At 27.4% G+C, this 10,237-nt stretch overlaps 1 protein-coding gene across 1 annotated transcript; it reads right to left on the bottom strand.

The window, feature by feature from the left end:
• Positions 1–5,932: 5,932 nt before the first annotated feature.
• On the bottom strand, positions 5,933–7,623 carry LOC107020159 (universal stress protein PHOS34-like). Its single transcript, XM_015220460.2, has 3 exons — positions 7,410–7,623; positions 6,810–7,026; positions 5,933–6,207 (listed from the first exon to the last, which is right to left on the bottom strand). The coding sequence occupies exons 1-3, from the start codon at positions 7,579–7,581 to the stop codon at positions 6,120–6,122; spliced, it is 477 nt and encodes a 158-aa protein (XP_015075946.1). The 5' UTR covers positions 7,582–7,623; the 3' UTR covers positions 5,933–6,119.
• Positions 7,624–10,237: the final 2,614 nt, after the last annotated feature.

Here is a 10,237-nt window from a genome sequence, read left to right as displayed (position 1 = left end):
TTAAAAATCACAAAAATATCATATTTGTGAGGAAGAAGAAAAATCATAAAAATATGTTCTTTGAATTTTCTTATATTTTCTTACAAAAATATATTTAGTTAATATTTTAATGTTGGTTATTTTTAGAAGAAAAATAAAAAAGATCAAAGTATATTGTGTGTATCCACATAATAAATTTCATCTCAATCTTTATCGAAAACATACTCTTCCAAACTTTTTAATCTTATTCAAAATTTATAATAGATATTTTAGGAAAATTAATTAGACCTAAAAAAATAAACTACACTTCATCCTAAATCTAATATATATATATATATATATATATATATATATAAGAAAAAATGAGAGGAGGATTTAAGAGAGGAAACTCTAATCAACCAAAGCTAAGTAACAAAAAGAAGTGAACATAAAAAATCATCAACTCCCGATATCCATTAGTCAACAGTATTTTTGAAAACAATCTCTCAACGATGAAGTAATAAAATCTGCTTATATATTACTTTTGCCAAACTCGACTTAGTGGATTTCACTGAATATGTTGTTATTATTCAATTTATGTCTTGTTTCATATTGTTGGTTCAAGTTGTTATGTTGTAGACTTTTTAATTAGATTTGGGTAATTAATTATAATTTTGGACACACTAATTTAAATGTGTTGTGGAATTGTGAATTAAAAAATTAAAATAATGACTATCTCATGGCTAATAGCTATGGTAAATGAGGGAATTGCTCAAAATATAATAGAGATTTATCATGAGTTATCTTGATGAGCTGTGATTTGAGCTAATTTAAGGTCTTTAAAAAAACTTTTTTTTTTTACTTTGGTTAATTAACGTAAAATAGATAAAAAGATTATTATTTTCTTGCCTATCAAGTTGGATTTATAAAAACAAAACTTGTATAGTTTCTGTTTGTACTTTATATTTTATGAGATGCTCTTAATTGCAATCTAGAATAAATGAAGCTCTCCTGAACTTTATATTTTATGATCACACTATTATATGGGGATAAATAAATTTTTAAAATAAAATATTCCATCAAACATTGCAACGATTCAATATAAAAACAAAATAATATGAACAAACAAGCAAATTAAGGGTTCAACAAGTTTCAAAAGCTAAAAAAACATAGTTTCAATTTCCAAAAACAGATAAAATAATCATCCACAGATGGCACATCTGATAGCTATATATGTCACACCAATATTTTTCTTAAAACATTCATCATTACTAGTGGCAAAACAGCGGTCGAGACTCTTTCGTCAAAAAATTATATTGTATAATTAGAGTAAAAATATTTTTTAAATATATATATATTGACAGTCTTTGACTTCTAAGCAACTTTGCTTCTTTATATTTTGATACCCCTTAGCCGAAGTTCTAGATCCATCACTGATTGTAACTAACCTCGTAATTCCTCACCTACTTTATATCAAACCTACCACATCAGATCTCTAGTAGCACCATCATTCTTATGTTCTCATTCTTTTCGTCACATCACTCATCCCAAATTCAAGCTTAATATTTATTACTAGACCCGAATAGCAATATAAGCGTTTACATATTATACTAATTGGTAATACTAGATAAAAATTGAGAAAAACACTCACTCACTAAGACCTCATCACAAGTAGTCACTAATTATCTCTCAATATTTATACTTACAATTTACCATCACACTTCCTTTCACAACTTAGGTACTATTTACCCACTCACTACACATCATTGGCTAACTAGTTCTATACCCCTCTAAATATCATGGGATCTCCCAAAAATCATAAATCTGGCTTAGATCTATCACCTCATGAATAATTTGTTCTTCTATACACCTACACTTGATCGTTACTAACAGAATGACACATCATCTTAATATAAACTCCATTCTAGTTAAAGTATGCTCTAACTCATCCTAACTAGTAACTCTTACATTACCTCATATCATGAAATCTTCACATACTCATCACTATAAGGAAAAACACCATCAATACATACATAGATAAATGAACTTTAAAGAAATTCACCAAACAGTGCAACGATTCAATATAAAACATAATAAAACGAAGGTTCAACAAGCTTCAAAAGCTAAAATACATAGTCTTTTTAATTCTAAAAACATATAAAATAACCATCCACAAATGTCACACCAACATTTTCCCATAAACTCCTCCTGCTTAAGATGCACGGCAAGATATACATTGACAAGGTGGCAGTAGACGCCCATCACCACCAGTGGCTAAGGTGAGCCCCAAACATGGCTCCAGATTGTTACGAGCCATCTCATACAAACTGGATCTTTCATGTGTCACTGGATTGGCACCATCAATTGGAAGAGGAGGGTCCCTATTTTCAATTGAAAAATACTCAAATTTTAACATATGAATGATGAAAAAAAGATGAATATAATTCGAAAAAAAAATATAAATTAATTACCTCATATAGGTAGTTCTTCCAGTGTATGCTTCAACAGTAATTATATGAAAAAACCGCCTATTTTCATCTTCAGGCTAAAAATCAAATAGAATTTTATTGCTTTAGAATTAATAAATAATGAAAAAAAAATTCATTTACAACAAAAATAGAAGATATCTCTTCTAATAAAAATTGAATGTAGATAATCAATATTCAGATTAAAGATTACGATAATAATTCAATTTCATCTAATTTTTATATTAAATTAATGTGTTTTAACATGATTAAATAATAAATATAGTAAAAAAAATTAGATAATACTTGATCTTCGTTATTTTCGTCCTCAATGTTGTTTTTTTCATCTTCAGAGTCAGAGTCAGAATCAGAGTCCAAATTAGCGTCAAACTCAGAGTCAGAATTTGTAAATCTAATCCAGGTTCCATCTTCTTCGACAACTTGGCATCTAGGGCATATCATTTTTCCCCTTATATTGAACTCACTTCCAATACAATCTGCATAACAAGAAAAGAAAAAAAATTTTAATCAACTTATACCAAGGTTTTATGTCTAAAAGACAAGAAAATTAATTTAATTTATGATGTTACAAGTTTTCTATTTCACTTCCAACGAATTAAAAAAATTAAAAATTCCAACTTCATAAATTCAAAGATCCAAATAAAAAAAAACATATGATAATAGATCTAATAAACAATTTCTTATGTTGAATAAAGGAAAATCTAATTAACTAGGTACTACTCGATTTAGTACATACAAAAATAATTATAAATGAATAATTTATTTATTTTAAAGATTTGTAAATTATTTGTTATATAAACCTGAGTGGAAGAAATGTTGGCACTTAAGCTTAGTGATTGCCCTTGTAGAATCATCTACAACATTCTCAGAACAAATGGTACAAATTGGAGGGTTTGCATCATTTGGGAAAATGTTATTAGCCATAGCTAATAAAGAAAATAAATGAAGAGTGAAGTGAGGAAAAAGGGAGAGTTTCTAACATTATTTATAGGGAAATTTTGTAACATGAATTAATTGACTTGCCAAATTTTGTAATAGATTCTTTAATTATGAATTATGTATCTGTTCACATTGTATAGATGGAAAGTCATTGAAAATTTATGATTTTGTTTTTTTTTCTAATGTGAAAAGACACAAGTATCCCCTATATTTTTTGGGAATTACAATTCGAATTAATTAGTTGTGATACGCACACTCATTATCAAGTGATATTTTTTTTAAAAGAAAAAATGATCGAAACTGCCCTTGAAATATGAAATAAATCATTTACACCCTATATTATATTTTAGGATAAAAAAAATCACATTGTCTTCCCAAGAAATCATAAATATCTTCAAGCGTTAACAACTCGAATTTTTAGCGTGTGAAACTAATCTATTCACCTGAGCATTGCCAACTAGAATAATGTGTGTGCGTAGTATTTATGATTTTGTTTTTTTTCTAATGTGAAAAGACATAAGTATCCCCTATATTTCTTTGGAATTACAATCCAAATTAATTAGTTGTGATACGCACACACATTATCAAGTGATGTTTTTTTAAAAAAATAATGGTCGAAATTGTCCCTAAAATATGAAATAAATCATTTACACCCTATGTTATATTTTAGGATAAAAAAAATCACATTGTCTTCCCAAGAAATCATAAATATCTTCAAGCGTTAACAACTCGAATTTTTAGTGATGTGGCGTGCAAGCCACGTGTGAAACTAATCTATTCACCTGAGCATTGCCAACTAGAATAATGTGTGTGCATAATATTTATGATTTTGTTCTTTTTCTAATGTGAAAAGACATAAGTATCCCCTATATTTCTTTGGAATTACAATTCAAATTAATTAGTTGTGATACGCACACACATTATCAAGTGATGTTTTTTTAAAAGAAAAAATGGTCGAAATTGCCTCTGAAATATGAAATAAATCATTTACACCCTATATTATATTTTAGGATAAAAAAAGTCACATTATTTTTCCAAGAAATCATAAATATCTTCAAGCGTTAACAACTCGAATTTTTAGTGATGTGGCGTGAAAGCCATGTGTGGGACTAATCTATTCACCTAAGCATTGCCAACTAGAATAATGGTAGAACGAAACTGAAACTATATCTATAATACTTGTAATTAGTGTTTTTTTCTAATGTCTAAGACATAAGTATCCCCTATATTTCTTTGCACATTATGTGCTGACGTGAAGTTAGAATCTGACTTAATTAGTTTTGATAGCATACATACATTATCAAGTGATATTTTTTCAAAAGAAAAAATGGTCAAAATTGTTCTTGATATATGAAATAGATCATTTATATTTTATATTGTATTTTAAAATTAAAAAAGTCTCACTGTTTTCTTAAGAGATCACAAATATCCTCAAAAAGTAACAACCCAGATTCATAGTGATGTCGCTTGTGGTCTAATCTCTTCATCTAAGCATTGTCAACTAGGACAAGGATATAGCGAGCTCTACATGATATACTATATGCTCTGTGGTGATCAACAAAATGAGTGAAGCGAGCTAGACTGAGATGATTTGGACATGTGAAGAGATGCGTAGATGTACAGTAAGGAGGTGTGAGAAGTTGGTTATGGATGGTTCAAGGAGAGGTAGGCCGAAGAAGTATTGTAGAGAGCTGATAAGATATGATGTGATGCAACTTCATGTTATCGAGGACGTGACCTTGTATAAGAGCTACGATGTGGAGGATACGTATTAGGTTAGAAAGTTAATTAGTAGGTAATTAATTGTTGTCTTGCTAAGAGTGACTGGTATATGTCATGTTACTAGTTGTATTATTATTGTAGTTCTTGTTTTTATTTTGCCATTATTTGTTATTATTTTCTATAATCTATTCTAGCTGGTATGCTGCTTAATGTGTTTTGAATATCACATTATATTATTATTATTATTTTCGACTTTTTTATGGTACTTTACAATTTTACCTATTTGTCCTATTTTTTTTAATATCTCCTTCTTATTTGTATCTAAATTTGTCGCATAATAAGAGCCAAAGATCTTTAAAAAAACAATCTCTCTATCTCCACAAGATAATATTAATAGTCGTGTATGTTATATATTCCCCAAACCTCATTGATTTTTTATAATTTAGATAGATATAATATAGATTAATTATCATAAAAAGTAAATTAGTGAATGTCAGACTATAATTTTTGAAAGTCAATAGTCCAATGAAAATATAAAAAGAATTGAAAAGGCTTGAAAGGATGACTTTTAAGGTCAGACCAACTACGTATATGTAGAATTGTAGATTTGCGTCCAAAAAAAGTAAATCGATCTCTACTAAAGGTAATTTCATATTCAGAATTTAAATTTAAAATTTTTGAATAAAAAAAAATACTTATTACTTTATTAATCTACTAAAGGTAATTTCATATTCAGAATTTAAATTTAAAACTTTTGAATAAAAATAAAAAAATTCTTATCACTCTATTAATGCCGAAAACAACTTAATAAGAACATGCAAATCATATTGATTATAGGATTCTATTGTCATTTACTTTCATAGTACAAAGAATGCAAAATTTTGAATACACCATTTACTAAATATAAGAATGTCAACTAAAAAAAAAAATAAAAAATTCGAAAGTACTAGATTTAAATCTATATAAATCAAGAAAATTAACTCATTGGGGGGGGGGGACAAAAAAGAAATTGTCTTAAACTTTTGGCTTTGGCTTCTTCACAATCATCACAGAGCAATGAGCATGGTGAGAGCAATAGTCACTTACACTACCCAAAACAGCCCTGTATATAGCATACAACAATGAAATTTAATCAATAATTTCCAGTAAAAATTAAGAAAAATATTGAGAAAGAAAATTAAACTCTCTTAAGTGATTATGGATACTTCATTGTATTTTTTAAAAATATAATTATTTGGTATTAGAAATTCATTAGTCGACTATGTTTAAATTTGCACTTCATAAAGTCCATTCAGGGAGAAAAAGCCCTTAAGGACAACGTGTCCATTATTGAAATTCTAACTCGACATCATTAATATTACATCCCTGAATGGTATTTATACTTCTTTTATTCAAATTTAATTGATACTTAGTCAATATGATTAACTTTCCAATATAATCAACAAGATTTAATAGTTCATTTAAAAATTGTGGTTGATCAATGTTTCAAAAGTGCTTTAGGAAAAAAAACCCTATTTTTTTCAATTTCTAAATGCTACCTTCTATTATTGCTACTACTACTACTTAATTCACTTATTCTTAATTTCCTAAAGAATTTATCACTCACTAAAAATAAATACTTTAAGAAAAATACTTTTAAAATTTTCAGAAACTTGATCAAACGTGTTATTAATTTCGATTTTTGAGAGATAGAAGTATTTGTACCTTTTGAAAGCTCCATATCCATGACTTCCCATGGCCAAAATAGATGCATGATATTTTTCAACAGCCTCACAAATAACATTCCTAGCATCACCTTCAATAATTTCACATGCTACATTTGACACCCCTTTAGTCTTGCATAATTCTTTAGATTTGTCAATAGTTTTTTGGGAAGCTCTTTTAATATCTGTGTCTACCAATGTAAACATGTCACTTGTACCTATACAACATTAAAGAATTTGAGTTTAGTTAATGAGATGCCAAAAAGGAAAAGAAAACAAGTAGTTCTAAAAAAATCGTCTTCAGTTGATAAGTGAGCACTCTAATTTTGAGGATGTGTAACTTAATATCAACTGGCAACTAAACATTTCAACTCTGACCCATCGCATCATCTTATGACCACTTAACGCTGACATGTCACATAAATTTTAAAGGTGTTTAAATGATCGTTTTGTAAGTTGAGTGTTCAGGTGATACATCAGAGACGAATTGAGGTACTTAAATGTACATGCTCAAAGTTGATCGACATGTCTATATTGTTGGAAGAAAAAAAAACATGTTTATATTATAAAAAGAAAAAAATCACATCTAAATTAATAATACCTGGTCCAGCAATTGCAACAACAGAAGTTGGAGTAGGTTTTGCATGAATAATTATAAGTTTAAAATTGGAAACTGATGGAGATGGGAAAAAATGATCAAGTATCCATTCAAGGGCATAATAACTATGATCACTATCATCTAAAGCAAATATCATCACTTGTTTTTCTCCCATTGTTACACAATTTTTATGCAAGATTAAAAATATTTTATGTTTTTTTTTTCGTTTTTATAATAATTAGGAATATATAGTGATCAATATTGACGGTTTATATTGTAATTTAGTTTTTAAGAAAAAATAAATGTGATCCGTTAGAAATGGATCTAAAAAAGTTTTTATGGACATTAGTTGGTCAAGAAGGGAGAAAAGAGTGACTATGAAAGGAACACATGTTGAAAATTCATTCGTAATGGAGAGGATCTGAATTCATTTTATATATATATCGATCAATTATCAAAAAAGTTAATAAAAAGATACGTACATTAAAAGAATACGAGTTCATCATATCTATTATATCAAAGACATAAAGTTATGTGTTGCATTATTTGCATGCAATCCAATCAAACATGCTTACTTTGTTTGTGGTTTGAGAAATTATCTAATAAATTAGTTAAAATGCACATATATTAAATAGCACGAAAGTACGTCTACCCACTTACGAAAAAATTAATGTGGAATGCATTGTGCGCACTCGTATCAATAGAATACCATATATGCAATACAATAACCATTCACGCTTACATTATCTGTGGCCTGGATAAATTATTCGATAAATCACTTACAGTACATGTAAATCAAAAGTCATGATAAGTTCATATCCATCAAATTATAAGAAAAAATGATAATGAGTTGCATTATGTGGATTCAATGCAATCACATCTACACTTACTCTTTGTTAGTGATTTGAATAAATTATTCGATAAATTACTTAAAATATACTTGAATTAAAAGAACGTGAACACATATTCATCAAATTAAGAAACAAATAAATGTTGTGTTGCATTATGTGCATATAATACAATCATGTACGCTTATGTTGTTAGTGGCTTAAGTAAATTATTCGATAAATTAGTTAAAGTACACCTGAATTAAAATAAATACGAGATATCTACCAAATTAACAAAAAATAATAATGTGGGTGGAATCAAAATAGATAGAACATCAAATCTTTTTTTTTTATTTTTTTTTTATCTTTTTACTTTTAATTCCTTCTTTAAATTGAAATCAAAAGTAGATAGAGACAATTTGTTTCTTTTTTAATAGATCAAGTAATTAAGAAAATGACAGATATTACTTCATGCCAAGCACAACTCAATATAAAATAAAGAAAATCAAATTTAAAGAGAAAATAAAGGAAAAGAAAAGTCTCATTCACACTTTTTAATTAATTTATGTATTTTAATTAATCAATTCACTTTTTTCAGCTACTAATTTAGCCATATATTACCCCCCAAAAAAAAATAGATACTAGAAACTGACCAAAAATATCAGAAAATATATATATATGCAGAAACTACATTTCTCTATGTTGATTAATAATAAATCGTACTTACTCTTGATAAATTTTAAAAATATAGATTATTCAAAATATATATTTAAGAGACTATTTAGATCTAACCAAACATATTTTTTTTTAGATTTTTAAAATTAATTTAATAAATTTAACATCATTATTTATGTCATCAAATAATTTTCTATCACGCACGTTGAGTAATCATTGTCATCGTGGCAAGATATATAAAATACTCAAATACTTTTAGAGATATTTATTGATTTTATATTTTGTTTACGCTTCTTATTCAAGAAGTAGTATAAACATATTTCTTGTTTTCAATTTAATGAATTATTTAAAATTAAATTATTGTATCACTATACATAGGTTATAGTGATTTCGAAACTATTATTTTCAGTTACGAAGTTAGAATTTTCGCTAAAAATATTCAAAATATAAAAATAATGATTTACTTTTTCACCAAACAGGATTTAGATAATTACCTCAACCCTTACTAGGTCTCTGCCCCTAATTATATTACTGAAACAATTATACAAAGCAAATTTTGAAAAACTTTTGTTATATTTGATGATTATCAAAACTCTGGCTATATTTAATAATTAGATCGCAGATTATCGAAACTATTCCTCTGAAATAATGCTTACTCAATTCTCTCTAAATAATTTTTTTCTCTTTAGATCCATCAATTCTCTTTAATACCCACAAATGGGTCCTTTAAGTAGCCGATTGCCCGTTTGCTTCTATTGACTAACGTGATGCAAATCTGTCAATGAAATAATAAAATGAAGAGAGTGTCTGAACTTAATTATTTGTTGCCGTTACTCTTTAATTTTCTATTGAGATCTATCCTGTAGAGATATTCAAATTGGATCAATTCTCTTTAACGTAAAATACAGACACATATCTTAGTTTATTTATTTCGTATTGGCTATTTAGATGCAATTATCACAATCAACTAAGCCATGTGGTTCACCAATCTAAATAAGAATTTTGTTATTGTTTGTCCTTGCTTATTATTTACTATCCTTTTATAACAACCTTAGTTTTTTCGTTTTTTTTTTGTGCATTGTAATTTCAATTTGATTGTATGAAATGTTGAACTTAAAATTTGTTCTATATAATATTATATTTTTACATTTGATCTTCAATTAATTAAAATATTCATTTGTCTTTCATCAACTTGTGGTAATTCACTCATAAAGAGTGACTAAATTGAGGAACATCTCATTCGATCGAGCTCATTGCATCAAATCTATCTATAGTAAATTTACATCTCTTAATAATTTGTAAGTGAGCTACAGACCAAAAAATTCTTTG

This window comes from Solanum pennellii, chromosome 5 (genome assembly GCF_001406875.1).
Source record: "Solanum pennellii chromosome 5, SPENNV200".
Lineage (NCBI taxonomy): Eukaryota > Viridiplantae > Streptophyta > Magnoliopsida > Solanales > Solanaceae > Solanum > Solanum pennellii.
Note: the sequence above shows the minus strand (reverse complement) of the source record. Positions and strands in the feature narration are given on the sequence as shown.

Coding starts and splice junctions, on each gene's coding strand:
- LOC107020159 (XM_015220460.2), bottom strand. CDS start 7,581: ATGGGAGAAAAACAAGTGATGATATTTGCTTTAGATGATAGTGATCAT. Junction 7,027..7,409: donor TGTTGCAATTGCTGGACCAG/GTATTATTAATT, acceptor AATGTTGTATAG/GTACAAGTGACATGTTTACA. Junction 6,208..6,809: donor GGATATGGAGCTTTCAAAAG/GTACAAATACTT, acceptor TGCTATATACAG/GGCTGTTTTGGGTAGTGTAA.